General features: G+C 46.6%; 1 protein-coding gene across 2 annotated transcripts in view; it reads left to right on the forward strand.

Annotated features, from left to right (window-relative positions):
• eipr1 (EARP complex and GARP complex interacting protein 1) overlaps positions 1-15,725 on the forward strand; it is a 53,861-nt gene that overhangs the window by 17,432 nt on the left and 20,704 nt on the right. For both annotated transcript variants that reach the window (XM_014410134.3, XM_076877477.1), the window contains 2 exons: positions 5,353-5,452; positions 14,128-14,264. In XM_014410134.3, coding sequence (XP_014265620.1) covers positions 5,353-5,452; positions 14,128-14,264 — 237 coding nt within the window. The remainder of the gene's footprint in view (positions 1-5,352; positions 5,453-14,127; positions 14,265-15,725) is intronic.

Genomic DNA, 15,725 nt, shown 5'->3' on the forward strand with positions numbered 1-15,725 from the left:
TCGTTTTTGCTTTTTTAACATATATTTGTAGTTAGAGAAATTTAAGAGGCTAATCCCGCAAAAATGTAAATACAAAAAAGTTGCACAAAATAGTTTCCCACCACAGGAAATTTATTTTGAGTGTCTTCATAGTTTTATTTTTGAAATACACCAATTTTTATACACTGCAGGAAAAACGAAAATAAATATTATACTGCAAATTTGCAAAAAAGCAGCATATGCATCAAAATAAACTATTTCCAGCAGTGCAATATGAGTCCTAAGCATCCCAGAAACGACACAGAAAGTCATAAAGTCAAAGATAACTTTTAAAAAGACGAGTATAGGCCCTGAGGCCCTGATAGTAAAAAAGACTACATTTCCGCGAAAATGACGTCACTTCCGGTTTCGGGCAGGTAATGGCGGAAATGCAAAAGTTCGCGCTGACGTCTATTCCAACGTAGGAAGTGTTATGACCAGCTGATTGGATCGGTAAAGCGTGTTTCTGGAATATTATGTTTTTGTTCCTGCAAGCGCTTTTTATGCAGATTTTGCAAAGCTTTATGTGGAAGGAAACCGTGACCTAGGACAAGCTGATGGCATAACAACTCCTCCGGTTTCATATGCAAAAAAATTTTTTGCGCTAGCTTACGTGGTTGCAGTGCTACCGGGATTTAAAAATAGTTACGCAAAACAGAGCGTGCCCGCTCCGATCGGCTGTAAAGGGTTAATCAACCTTAATTTGATGCAGTGTGGAAAAAAATGCACAGAAATCAATTATTTTTCAAGAAATATTAAATAGATTCAACATCTTTCTTCAACAAAATTGCAGACTGCACAGATGGTACCTTCCCAAAGGAAAAAGTACTATAGCTTACTAGGGTATATATATTAGACTTAATAGTCACTATATACAGTAATTGACTTCTATTCATTTTACATCAAATTAAAACTTTGGGTGTCAGATAATTATTTATTAAAAGCTAGACATTTTAAATGAGAATAAGAAAGAAAAGTATGTCTTTGTGCCCCCTTTTCCTTGTTAATGCCCTATCGGCCCCCCTGGCTAAACTTTGCTAGATCCGCCCCTGCACAGTTACCAGCCGTCAGCTACGTAGAAAAAGATCCTCGAGTAGAAAGTAATATTAAATACATTCTAACAACAGCTGATCAAGCTTAAACGTGGTTTCCTCTTTCTGGTGCAAAGTGGGCCAAAAGCAAACAAGAGACACGGACTCGCGACAGAAAAGCCGATCAGCTGATCATTAAGCAGTTTCATGATTGAAGTAGCAGCAAGAAGAGGCAGTCACTCCATATATCGTTTGTTAAGCTTAATGCAGGAATGCTTTACAAACATTCAGAGATGGACTTACACACTTGCTTTACTTCTCTTGGGATAACTTTGTCAGAGATGAAATGCCGGGTTGCTAGCGAAGCTCCAAATGCTATCCAGACCACCGACAGGTCCCGCATGCCACAGCCGCTCTATCACGTGATGCATACTGCTCCGACGTGCTAACGTTCTGAGGTGAGTTACGGCGTGTTGCAAGTTTTGTGAGGTGCTTTCGTGATATTTAATGGATCGGATTACATTTTTTATTTTTCTCCGATATCCGATCCAGTAATTTAGGTCAGTATCGGACCGATACCGATACGTAATATCGGATCGGTCCATCTCTACTAGTGACGTCAGACTTAACGACCGGATAGTGAATTCAGTTTTACGTTTTGGTTTTTTTTAGATTGAGATTAAACATACTAAAGAACTTGGTTGGGAGGATTATTCATGTGGAAAGATTACTTGGTGTGATACGTGCTGCTGGTATTTACTACCTCAGTGCATATTCTCTGTTTCTAAACAGTGGACGGACAGTGAAGTGTTATCAGTGAAGATTAAGAATAATCCAGGATGAGCATCATGTGATGAGCTGTTGCACCGTGGATGGATGCAGATATATTCGTGCTCTGCTGTCCTGTAAGATGCAGTGTTTCCAGATTATGGCCCATCTTTGTTTTCACTTGTAGTTTGTTGCGATCTGCTCAGCCTACCGTTTAGCGATGCAGTTTGTTTATGGCTACATTTAGTTGTCCGGCCTTTGAAGGTGGCCTGCTGCACAGGTTCTTCACAGAGTGTGAGAAATGCATTAAGGGAGATTTAGAAAACCATCTTCCCTTTCAGGCTGCAGGGTCTGACTGTGAGTCAGTGTGAAGTGCTCCTAAATGACAAAACGAAGGCTGCGTGCTGTGAGTGCGTCCATGACTCGCTGCTCCTCAGGAGGGCAGTAAAAGCCGCCCTCAGCAGCTGTGATTTCACAGCCCTTATAAACTCCCCTCCCTCCTTCCGTCGCTGCTCCACCTTTTCTAATAGCACTGTGCGTATTTGAAGCCTGGATTAAGCCCAAAAGCAAACTTTAACTTCCCCTCCTTTCCCCTGTCATTTCTTTTATCTCCCCTGAACACTCTCACCTCCTCTCTCTCCTTTTCAAACGCTGGCATTGTTGCTGCCGCTGACAGATGAGTCCAAGGAAATGAAGTTGTCTAATTGATGAACTCCTTAAATAAATGGCATCATTTAGTAAAGCTCTAATCGCAGCGGTTCTCTAGCCGTGACAGACATCCAGATCTTCAGCCAGACCACGTCTGCATCGCGCTGCTGACATTTTACATCCTCTAACCCAGATTAGACGCAGCTGAAAAGTCACACTAAATCAAAACCCTAACGAGCATATAGCAGCTTTTCCCGGCCAAGGTTGTATTTAGCTTATTGCCAGGTCTCTGACTGCACTGACACATTGCTTTTAGAGCTGGCAGGACTCGGGTTAAAAGCAGAGCTTTCTCGCTCGGGCTGTCGTCTTTCTTTGACCACGCGGTCGCTTTCTGTCTCGATTTAGCTGCTAAACCATCCAAACTAAGAGGAGGGAACAAAAGCAAACAAGTATCCAGGGAATGATGAACAACAGTTAGTGTGGTGTGCAAGGTCTCTCCAGAATACAGAGTTTAAGTAGAGCGCAGAGGAGAGGCTCGCCTAAAGAAGCTGCAGCAAAAGGTCGATACTCTGCAGACGGGCGTGCGCAGGAGGAATCAAAGCGTGCAGTAAACGCTCTACTGTACTTTACTGCTGCAGAGTAGACTGACAGAACTGGGTCCTCTGTGCTCACCGGGCTGAGCTTATGTGCTTTTGTCACTCTCGTGGCTGTTGTGCAGAAAGCTGCTAATGTGACTAAGAGCACTCACAGAGCAGCGTTTAAAGTGCACTAATGGGCTTTTTTCTCCTTTTTATGAGTGTGATCAGAAAGTCCTGATGCTGATTTGATCAGATCACCTACTCGTGCACCTCTGGACTGGTCTCGGCACTGCTGCCATCTTTAACTTGTCCCGATGGTCCCTGCACTTGTCGGCGTGGGGATCCACGGTAACGCCCTGAGACACCGGAGGGACGTTCAGAGGAGATGGATCTGAAGTTCAGCGCGTGCCTTCTCATAGCGGTTCAAAGCACCGTGAGCACTCAGGAGGCCTTATGGACGCGCAAACACAAACTTTGTGTGCCGTGTGAGTGATGTCAGAGTAGCAGCCGTGCTTCAGAGGGGCCAGAGGGGCGTGGCACGATGAGAGCGTCCAAACTTAAATTGTGGGAGGAGTTTCACCTGTACGAGTTTAAACATGGCCAGGGTTTCTAATAATGAGATGAGCGTATGCTCAGCAATCAAACACACACTGCGTGATGTCACCGTGAGGGTATGGCTGGCATACCGGGACAGTCAATCAGAAGAGAGTTGTCTTTAAAGAAGGAGCTAAGGCTGCTTGTTTCAGAGGGGCTGTGCTGAGGATCAGTGTGAGATACAGAAGGATTATTATGACCTGTGGATCATGCAAAGCTGCTGTAGGAGAGCACGTGATACCTTGTCACGATCTATTTAGGCTAATCATGCTGGAAGCAGAGTGCACCAAAGGTTTTACCTGACTGAAGCTGTGCTGGAGGCGTTCATGTTTCATGAGCACCTGAGAGTCCGGAGAGGCAGGAATACCACAGTCGTCATAGTGCCACCTGCTGGGAACAGCTGGTTTATGAGTTCACCCTAAATTGTGTTAAAGCGTGACTACAGCCTCGCTCCAGCTTTATTTAAAAATCTGCCTCCAGCATCCGGCTCCGGTTGTTTGTACCCGACAGGCGGATTAAAGGATTTGGCATTTTTTAAAGGTATTATTTTTCTTTTGTTTCTGTTTGGTGTGTTTGGTTTTTCTGTAAATGGGTAGGTCAATACCAGTTTGGCGCTCCGGTGAGTATTGGTGGCAGCAGAACAGCGGTGTGGATTTGGCTCAAAATAAACTACAGCGAGCTTATGTTAACAAAGGAGCGCGTAGCCCAGTGCAACAGAATGACTCACTGATGGGTTTTCAATAGTTTAGACAACAACAGGGCTCCATGGCACGGAGGAGTGAGGCGTATCGCAGCTCTGCTACACAGAAAATCACCGCTGATGGTTCTGCTCTGCTCCTCAAAACTCCTGACACCATTAAACGCAGATTCAAAGAACCTGAAGTTGGTTTTGTTTGCTGGAAGTACAAGCAACCACTGTGATGTCATCCACACCAACAATAGCATGTTTGAGGTTTCACTGCCAGAGATACGTGCTAATATGAGCTGACACTTCATGGATGGTACAGGTAAACTCACAGCAGCCGCATTATTGATCCGAATGGTCAGATGGTGACAAAGATAAGAAGAAGAGAAACACGTGATGGACACAGGAAGTAAACAGACTGGTGTGCACAGAGGGTCAGTTAGCAATCGAGACATAGGTGGGAAGAATAAAGGTGAGTCAGGCGGTCGGGGGAAAAGAAGAAAGAACTCAAACACAAATGACTAACTGTAAGTAAAAAGGAGGGCAGCATAAAACAAAAGTCCAACCAACATCCAATGGCAACCGACAGCTGCCTGTGTCGCCATGCAGCTGTCAGTCAAAGAGGCCACGCCGCTAATAATGCAAAATTTAAGCCTTAAACAGCTGTTGTGAAAGAGGAAATGATCTAAGAGTCCAAAGAGTTTGTGCATCAGGCTGTAAACATGTTTGTTTCTGCTCTAAAGTTTTAACATGAGTCTGTGGGGACCGACCCCCTGCTGCCCCTGCTGGACACTAGAGGGACTGCAGGTTTCGAGGTCAATCCTTATTATTTTAACTGATTTCTTATAAAATTTTTTTACTACAAATGATTTTGAAACACATTCATCTTCTTTAAACATGCAGAACACAGCTGTGTGACCATCGCTGCGGATGTCACAGACCCCGCCCCCTGTGTGTCTGCAGCATGTTTGCGCTCGATTTGACTGTGGCCCTGTGCTTCTGTGTTTGTGTGTCTTTTGTGTATGTACAGCGTGCTGTGGGAGCCCATGGGGGACGGCAAGCGCATGATTTCATTGGCTGATAACCATGCGCTGCTCTGGGACCTGCAGGAGAGCTCCACACAGGCCACGGTGAGGAAACTGTAAACCAGAGGCACGCACGCCGTATCGCACAATAGCTAACTCATTATTTGATAACTGCCATATCGTCCTGGTGTTATCAGACGCACACATCCTCCCCTGTGTGCGACAACAGCACAGCGTCCACTATTCATCCTGCCACACACACACACACACACACACACACACACACACACACACACACACACACACACACACACGTGCACTGTGGCTGCTTTAATATTATTCTGGTCAAGCTGCTCCTGCTGTGACAGTAATAGTCTTGTTTAATACGTACGAGGGAAATCGCTCCATCTCCTTTCACAGTTCACTGAAGTAGAGCTGCTGCAGTTATACATTAAGTTTCACTTACAGGCGCTGCAGTACACAACCTGATGTATGTGTGAGGAACATTACACACCACGCGTGAAGCCCAGCGTCTCTCGAAGCGCGCGCGGACGCCGCTCTGCTGCTTCAGTAAGACCGACTTTCGTTAATGACGCTTTAGTTAGTCGTTGTTTTGTGTTAACAGACGATGAAATCAGAATTGTTGCATAAACTTTATCCCCTCGTTTATTCATTTACCCACCGCGGTCGCGGTTCAAGCGCCTGTTTTCCTGTAACGTCCTGCAGCTCTGAAACCTTCATAAGAGAATCCACTCAGCGTGGACGTGAAACTGAGGATCAGGACTTCTCCACAGCCAGTAATCCAAACCAGGCAGCAGCAGATTAGTGACCGGCCTCGTGCTCTGGGTGGATCGTCTCACATCTTCTCCTGGATCCATTTTTGGCGTCTTCTTCCTGCCCTGTGATGGCGTCTGTCTCTGCACTGTGATGCACTGCAGTGACCGTTAGCTCGTGAAAGTTAGAGGTTAGAGGCCTGCACAGGCCGGTCTGCGGTCTCATATACAGTTTACTCAGATATTTATTCCATGCCTCAGATAATCCGTCATTCTGACACTTAGAACTTTGACCTGAAGTCCGTGAACTCATCAGAGAAGCGTTTACAGTGAGGAGAGCCTGCAGAGGTGGACGAGCTGCCGATGCTCACAGTCAGACTGGCTATATTGGAGAAAACATGATGAAGGAAGACCTCAGAGAAGATTCACGGATGTAGTGAAGCACGAGGGGCAGAGTTAAGAGCTCTGTGAAGGAGAGAAGTCCTGGACTCTTCTGGTTCTACCAGTGCAAACTGGGAGAACCCACTTCAGACCAGGATCCCCTGTTACGCTGCAGACGCCTCACACTCGAGACTTTCACTGCAGTAAAAATAAAGCGTCAAGTGTGTGGCTGAATCGTGCGTGGACCTTCCTAATGTAGGGTGAAGAGGCTCTTCACTGTAAGCTCTCAGTCTTCCAACCTGCCAGCTTTGCCCTCAAAAGGCCCATTATGTGTTTAAAGCCTGGAAATAATGGCGTGCGTCGGGCGCGCGCGGAAGAAGTAATAGAGCGGCGGCGTGGGTTGGCCCCGGCTTTCATGAGTGTGTTGTTCCATCCGGAGCGATGATTCTAGATGAGTCATTAGTGATTCATGCACTCGTTTAGTGATTCACATAAAGGCCAACCAGGTCACACACACCTGTACGTGTTTTTGTGTGTGTGTGTGTGTGTGTGTGTGTGTGTGGTCATTCACGAGCTGTACTGTTGGAGAAGTCGTTCCAGGGTTTATCAGTCGAGCTGCATTCACCAGCAACACCTGACCAATCAGACGTAGGGACAGGTCTCCGGGCAGAGGAGCAACAGGTCATCTTCAGCATGAGTTTCTGCCCTGTGATTGGCTGATTAGATGTTTGAGTTGATGAGAAGCTGAGCAGGTGTACCTTATAAAGTGGCAGGTGAGTGTGTTTGATTTGACGGGACAGTCAGTTCACGTCATTATCATGGGTGTGTGTGTGTGTGTGTGTGTGTGTGTGTGTGTGTGTGTGTGGGGTGTAGCTCAGGTGGCAGAGAAGATCAGCCACTAACCAGAAGGTCGGTGGTTCTGCTCCAGTCTGCATGCCAAACATCCTTGGGCAAGATACTAACCCCATGTTGCTCTCCGATGCATCCATCGGAGTGTGAATGTGTATGAATGTTAGATACTCAGCACTTAAAGCACACAAGAAGTGCTTGTGGGATGAATGGGTGTGATTGGCTGCAGCTGCAGCGTCCATCTCCAGGGCCTGATTCGGTGAATGAATTAGTTGTATAAAGTTTGGTGCTCAGATAGAGTAGAAAAGCGCTATATAAGAACCAGTCCATTTACCATCAGGTTAGAAATGCTTCAAATCATCCTCACCGATTACCGATGGCCTCCACAGACACGTCGCAGGAGGACACGTCGCAGGAGGACCTGCAGACTCCTGCAGGATGCTGTCCCGGGGGGAAGTTCGTATCTGCAGGCTACCTCAGTTTCCCAGGTCTGGAGGTCAAGACCAGCTCAAGTCAATGTTTAATGCTCTATAAGTGGAAGATGCTCCCTGTACATCAAAAATGAAGGGCGGCACATATTCCACACGTTCAGCGTAGAGTTTGCATCTTTGTGTTTCACAGACAGGAAGTTTCAACAGTCGGAAAACACGGAACACCACGACCTAGAGGGAGGACACGGCAGAGGGCAAGGAGACAACTGAGGTGTTCATAAGATGATGATGATGAGAGGCAGACGGGAGGATACAGAGCAGGAACAAGGAAGTAATCTCAAAGCACAAGAGACCAAAGACTATCAAAATAAAACAGGAAGTTAACTACACATACATTTACAACCCGACACAACTAAACGGAGGAGGAAGGGAACACTAAAGGGAACACTAAAGGAAACTAATCCACCTAAAGTCACCTGGAACTGAAGTAGAGACACAATAATCAAATATGGAACCAGCGATCGGGAAAGAAGCCCGATGAGGAGAGAGGGATTCCTTCGGTGCCTGTCTGTCACATGGTGGCGTGTTCATCTCCAGCATGTCCAGCTGCAGCGTCCATGTCTGTCTCCAGGGCCTGTGCTAGATTACTGTGTGTGTGTGTGTGTGTGTGTGTGTGTGTGTGTGTGTGTGTGGGGCGCTCATCAATTAGCCCAGCTGGTGGGACTGAGTGAAAACATCTTGGCTGACTCACACACACCTTGTCCTGCACATCTGCTCCACAAACGCACACTAATGCTCTCTCGGCGTGCAGAGGAGGCACGGCTGCGCGCCGCTTTGACAGATAGCTCTGCATTAGTGCCGCTTGCGTCCTAAATGAATGCGTCCCCCAGTGTTGTGTGTGCTGCCTTGTTAGGGCCCCTAATTTGGTTAGTGTGCTAATAAAGCTGGGAACCTGGGATGCACGGCGCCCCGGCTGTGCTGCTGGACGGGTTTCCAGAGTCTTGAGTTGGGGAGCGCGTCTGCTCTTTGAAGAGCTCAGAGTCTGTCTGCACATTTGGGAGAGGAATCGCTTCGCAGGAAGAAGGAGACTTTATTTCATGCTTGTTTAAAGAGCGCTGGCAACACGTCCTCCGACGCTACGTTGTTGTGAAAGCCAAGCGCTAAAAAAGCTACGTGGAACGCTGTGTTTGTGCTGCTGGAGCCTTTCGGAGCGTTTGTGGTGACATCATCTGACCAGTAATATGGCTGCTGTGAGGTCACTGTACTAACAGACCCTCCCAGAGGCTGTGCTCCAGTTTGAGTGATTTTATGTGGATCTTATTGATTAGCAGGTGTCTGTGTGATACAGCTGGATATACACCCATCACTTTATCAGCACATCCCACAGATGCTCCACTGGAGACCAAGTCAACGCCTGAAACTATTCCTGAAACATTTCTGCTTTATGGCAGAGTGTCATCAGGGAGCACCGTGTCCGTGTGCGGGCGTACATGGTCTGCAGGAACGCTTAGGTATTTGCTACATGTCAAACATCCACATGGACGGAAGGAGTTTCCCAGGAGAACATTACCCAAAGCATCACACTGCCCCCGTCCGCTCGCCTTCTTCCCATAATGCATCCTGGTGACAGGTGTTCTCCAGGTAAGTGTGTCCTGACACCTGTCCATCAGAACCAGCATGAACCTTTTCAGCTCGTCTGCACATGCGCCAGCCTCGGCTCCCCGCGGCCGTGACTCACCGCCGTTCTTTCCTTGGACCTTTGGACCGTCTTTGATGGATGCTGAGCCCTGCCGACCGGGAACGCCCACACAGCCAAATCCTCACGACACCTCACGTTGCTTCAGACATAAACTCTGAGGACAAAATGTTCGCCTGCTCTGTGACGGGTCCCGCCCACTGACAGGTGAGGCGATGATCAGTGTTGTCGGTCAAAATGCTAACGTTGAGCACCTACAGCATGACGTCACTGTAGGCGTGTCTGTTTTATCTGCAGTCTGTTTCCGGTGCCTCTGACATAAGGCGAGTGATGTCACGATGGCGGTGTCCAGCTTTTCCTTTTTGAGGCTGAGGATTTGGCGTGGACACGGCTGCGGCATGGACACGGCTGCGGCGTGGAAACTCTGGTTACAAATAATGTGTAAATGATATTTTTCATAGACTGAGAAGCCGAGGTTTACGAGTGGACATTCATGAAATAGTCGTGGAAATATTTTTCAAGGCCGCCGAGGAAGCCGTGCTCCTCTCCTCTTTGTTCTCTTCCTCCCCTCCTCCTCAGCTCCTGTCTTTAGATTTCCTCCCTTTCTTCTCCCCTTCTGCCTACTTTGGTCTCCTTCCTTCAAACCTCCCCGCTCAGCCGGCCTTCCTCGCTCTGCCTCCCTCTGTTTGTCCTCTCTAGCTGAAATAATGAGAGTGTACCGCGGCGCTGTGCGGTGACGGGCCGATCGATGATCCTTGCTCCAACAGGCAGGGGTGGTGGAGGGGGTGAGGATAAAACCTGCAGATAGAGCAGAGAAAAATGAAGCGGTGCAGAGCTGCTGTTTGAATTGTTGGATGCATCGCAGTTTAAAGGAAAGATAATCATTTCCAAAGCGGCCCGCTGAATTAATTGGATTCCATTTTTAAAGTAGCCGATGAAGTGATACGCTTTATAATTCAGAGTCCTTGAAGTATTTTGACTTTGATTCATTTCACCTTCATTGTTGCCGTGTGAAGTATGTGCAGCAGGTTTGATAAATATACGTCGCCGGCTGCAGTTTAACCTGCCGCCTTTCAGCTGAGCTCCTCTCCGCTGACATTTTGTCACTTTAATGTGTTTGTGTTAAAAACCAAAGACGGTGCAATCAATTGCAGTCTTTAAAGCCCTTTGATTTGGCTTTCAGCTATCAGTCTTAAATTTTACACTGATGGGTGAGCTGCGCTATCGAGAGCAGCATTCGAGCTAATCAGCGTTACTCTGCTCATCGCCGCAGCTTTGCCCGAGCTTTGGCGTGCTCTCGTCATGCCGGTGACGGTTTCTGGACGTTCAGATTCAAACCAAGCGTGTTCAGTGTTGTTGTAAGCAGAACAAACCACTGTGCGAAGATGAGGAACGCGTCTTCTGGCTGTTTTCTTCTATGATGAAAATATCCTCAAATCAAACTTGAAGTTTTGCAAATACAGAAACTCTGTGAGACTCTCGGGCTCGACCCTCTAATCCCTGCTCGACTGTGTTAATAAAAGTACTTGAGACAATGGATTAATCTTCTTTAAACATCTGGACAGATCTGCTCAAATCACCCTGGCTCTGCACCAGCGCTATAAGACAGCTGTGGACTTGGTACCTGTTCCATATTAAGGTTGGGCGATATACAGTGGGGCAAAAAAGTATTTAGTCAGCCACCGATTGTGCAAGTTCCCCCACCTAAAATGATGACAGAGGTCAGTAATTTGCACCAGAGGTACACTTCAACTGTGAGAGACAGAATGTGAAAAAAAAAATCCATGAATCCACATGGTAGGATTTGTAAAGAATTTATTCGTAAATCAGGGTGGAAAATAAGTATTTGGTCAATAACAAAAATACAACTCAATACTTTGTAACATAACCTTTGTTGGCAATAACAGAGGTCAAACGTTTACTATAGGTCTTTACCAGGTTTGCACACACAGTAGCTGGTATTTTGGCCCATTCCTCCATGCAGATCTTCTCGAGAGCAGTGATGTTTTGGGGCTGTCGCCGAGCAACACGGACTTTCAACTCCCGCCACTGATGGTGACCTTTGTTACTTTGGTCCCAGCTCTCTGCAGGTCATTCACCAGGTCCCCCCGTGTGGTTCTGGGATCTTTGCTCACCGTTCTCATGATCATTTTGACCCCACGGGATGAGATCTTGCGTGGAGCCCCAGATCGAGGGAGATTATCAGTGGTCTTGTATGTCTTCCATTTTCTGATGATTGCTCCCACAGTTGATTTTTTCACACCAAGCTGCTTGCCTATTGTAGATTCACTCTTCCCAGTCTGGTGCAGGTCTACAATACTTTTCCTGGTGTCCTTCGAAAGCTCTTTGGTCTTGGCCATGGCGGAGTTTGGAGTCTGACTGTTTGAGGCTGTGGACAGGTGTCTTTTATACAGATGATGAGTTCAAACAGGTGCCATTCATACAGGTAACGAGTGGGGGACAGAAAAGCGTTACAGGTCTGTGAGAGCCAGAGATTTTCCTTGTTTGAGGTGACCAAATACTCATTTTCCACCCTAATTTACGAATAAATTCTTTACAAATCCTACCATGTGAATTCATGGATTTTTTTTTTTTTTTCACATTCTGTCTCTCACAGTTGAAGTGTACCTCTGGTGCAAATTACTGACCTCTGTCATCATTTTAAGTGGGGGAACTTGCACAATCGGTGGCTGACTAAATACTTTTTTGCCCCACTGTATTCACACAGGTGACTTTTTGATGGCCCATCAAAAAAAAAGTTGTTTTTTTTTGATGGGCCGCACAGCAAGAAGGTCCTGAGTTCAATTCCACCATCAGGCCGGGGTCTTTCTGTGTGGAGTTTGCATGTTCTCCCCGTGTTTGCGTGGGTTCTCTCCGGGTACTCCGGCTTCCTCCCACCGTCCAAAGACATGCAGCTTGTGGGGATAGGTTAATTGGATAACCCAAATTGCCACTAGGTGTGAATGTGCGAGTGAATGTGAGTGTGAATGGTTGTTTGTCTCTGTGTGTTAGCCCTGCGACAGACTGGCGACCTGTCCAGGGTGTACCCTGCCTCTCGCCCTATGACAGCTGGGATAGGCTCCAGCGCCCCCCGCGACCCTGAAAAGGATAAGCGGAAGCGAATGGATGGATGGATGGACTTTTTGATGGGTGGAGCAATCCTGCAGCTGCATGCAGCTCAACAAGCTGTGGAAAAGCTTTTCAGCCAGCGCACTCTGAGGAGGGTGCATGTGTTCGCAGCTGCAAGAGCGTGCTTTAAAACAGATTATTTTTTCTAATAATGTTGGTTGAAGCTAACTTACTGACGGGAAATACATAAGTCCCTCTTGCAAAACCATTCGGCGAACGGCTCAGTCTGTCATCAATGGTCGATAAATTTGTCCAACCTTACTCCATATGCAGGATGGTGGAAGGAACTCAGACGTTTGTGTTTGGAAAGCAGGACTTTTATATTTCTGAAAGAGGTTTAAGGATGTGGACGCGACAGAACGTCACTGATGTGCATGATTCTGTTAGGACCAAAAGATTCGTCATAAACTGTATCATAGCATCACTTTGACCAAGGACGATGCAGAGGAGGCGAAACAACGATGGGAGAAAGAATCAGGCTTTTCAATACTTCAATACTTTCAAACAGCTTTTAAATGCTAATTCCTGGAGCTGGAGAGAGTTTTGGAAAAAACACGTGTTTGTTATTTGACAGACGAGGTCGACATCCAACTGTTTTTGGAAAGAAGCTTTGGTAATTATCTATAACGTTTTAATATTTCTCATAATGTGTTCTTCATAAAAAGTAGAAATCTGGATCTGCGGTGTGAGGAACTTTGTTTCAGTGTGTTTGTTGTGCTGGGGGGCAATAACGTAAGCTCGAATCACAAAGCAACATATCAAAGCCCAGATTGACGCCTGTGGACTTCTGGAGTTTTATCACTTTTATTTTCTAGTTCTCGGTTCTTGTTTGATGTTGGTTCTCCTTCATGTCCCCGTGTCTGTCTCCACTGTTGTTTTGTCAAGGTCATATGTCTTAGTCTGGTCTCTGTGTTAGTCACTTCCTGTTTTATTTTGACAGTCCCTCTTGTGTGTGATCATGTTGGTTAGATTCTGTCCAGCTGTGTCCCCACGTGTGTCCACTCTGCCCTGATCTCCTCCTGTGCATGTGGTCTGTCTCCCTCTCAGCTTCCTCTTTTTTCCAGTAAATTAAATCTGTAACTTGTTCCCGACACACGTCTCAGGACAGCGGACTTAATAACTGATGACGGGACCATGTGAAGCTAAACGAGGCTAAAAAGCCGTGCGCAGACATGCCCCCATCAAACTGCACAGCCTTTCTTTATATGCAGATACTGTGAAATGATTATTATTAGAGTCTTTAAACGAATAGTGAATCAGTGTAACTCCAACAGCACGAGTTGAGGTGTGTTTGCAGGAGTGTACACGCCGGCGTGATGCAGGCAGCTGGCGTGCCACTAATACCCCAAATATTACTACAGTTGTTAGCGAGCGATTGTAGTTTTGAGAGCGGCCTGCAGAGAAAATGACTCCTAATAAAGCCTCATTATGCTGATTTAATGAACTGCTCCGCTCGACCTGTCACACACGTACAGATGAATTCTCGTCCCCGCTAACAAAGGCGCCCCCGTTCCTTCGCAGGTCTCCAGCACCGCCACCCTCGAGGGTAAAGGTCAGCTGAAGTTCACCTCCGGCAAGTGGAGCCCCCACCACAACTGCAGCCAGCTCGCCACAGCCAACGACACGGCCATACGAGGCTGGGACCTCCGCACCATGAGGTGAGCGCCGCTGCCCGAGAGATCCTTTAGGTGCTTTATTTAGGTGACGTGTAGACTTCACCTCCTTTTTCACGGCATTGATCGCTGAATCTGATGGAATAAGTCCCACAGCAGCCGCTGAGCTGAGGTGTCACTGACGGTTGGTGTTTTTTTTTTTTATTCTTATTTGCCAGTCAGCGTTAATGCTCTGCTTTTTTCTTTGCACCTGATTAAAAGGAGCTGCCGTCTGTGTAAATCTGACCGAAATGAGTCGTGTACGTTAAACTCTGGGCTTACTGGTTTTACTGGGTGTTTGCATGTCATTACATGCAGACATTTGAATGCACTACACAGAGCTGTGTGTTTAATTATACTCATCATGCTGAGGGAGTTTTGTCACGACTGCCTCTCCGTGCATCAGGAAACACATGCGTGTCTTCATATTACAGCTTCAGAGCAGGTTCACATCATCTCCTCATGCTGTGAGCAGATTTTTTTCTGGTTCTGATGAAAACTTTGTGTAACCGTTGGAAACGAGCAGCGTCATAAATGCGATTAATGACTGAGTCGTTATTGGATATCGTGATAAAAGGCCCTCCGAGAACATAAACCTCCACCGAGCCAGCTCGCTCGCGGGGCGGTAAAACAATAGTTATTTTCTGTGTATTCATTTTGATTCTTCTTTCATTTTAAACCGACTTTGAGATGTTTGCAGTGCAGGCTTTTTGCTCTGCTCAAACCATCATATGCTTTAATGTACTTGTCATCATTTTGAGTAGGGAGCTAATTATGCTAGCAAAGCTGAAAACTGTCATACTGACGTAAGAAGCGATACATCAGGTTAGCCGAGTGTCCGGAGTATCCGCCTGGATATCGTATCATAGTCGCAAACCATTTATCCCGTTTTTCATTCTGTCTGAAAACTCGACTGCTGAAAAAGTTTTGAATGAATTCTGATCGAACTCTGTAGCGGTGCTGATGGGAGTCCAATATCGATGTCACTGATTCTCAGTGGGTTCTCATTGGCGTCAGAGTCACCGCCATCTCTTCATTCATGCTTAGGTGAAATGTTTGTGCATGTTGGAGATATTTCTGCTCTGTTGTGATTGGTGTTGGGGCTGTTACTCAAAGATGAAACCAGCACAGACACTTCAAAGCGGTCGTCATGGTGATTCTGCTGTAGAAACACGCCTGTCACCTGTGGATGTTCAGGCTCTGGCTGCAGGGCTGCAGTCTGCACACACTCAGCTCTTGGCTAGCTTAGCGTTAGCATAGCATATAGAAAGTAACATACAGATTAAATATACCGTATTTCCCGGACTACAAAGCGCACCTGAATATTAGCCGCACAAGCTAAAATCAGGGGAAAATCCTGTTTTGTACATACATTAGCCGCACCTGACTAAAAGCCGCAGGTGTTTCAATGTTGACTTATCATATGTAAGAGAATATGCACAAAGGGAATTGTCAGGAAAGAGATGG

Source organism: Maylandia zebra, linkage group LG19, assembly GCF_041146795.1.
Source record: "Maylandia zebra isolate NMK-2024a linkage group LG19, Mzebra_GT3a, whole genome shotgun sequence".
NCBI classification, from domain to species: domain Eukaryota; kingdom Metazoa; phylum Chordata; class Actinopteri; order Cichliformes; family Cichlidae; genus Maylandia; species Maylandia zebra.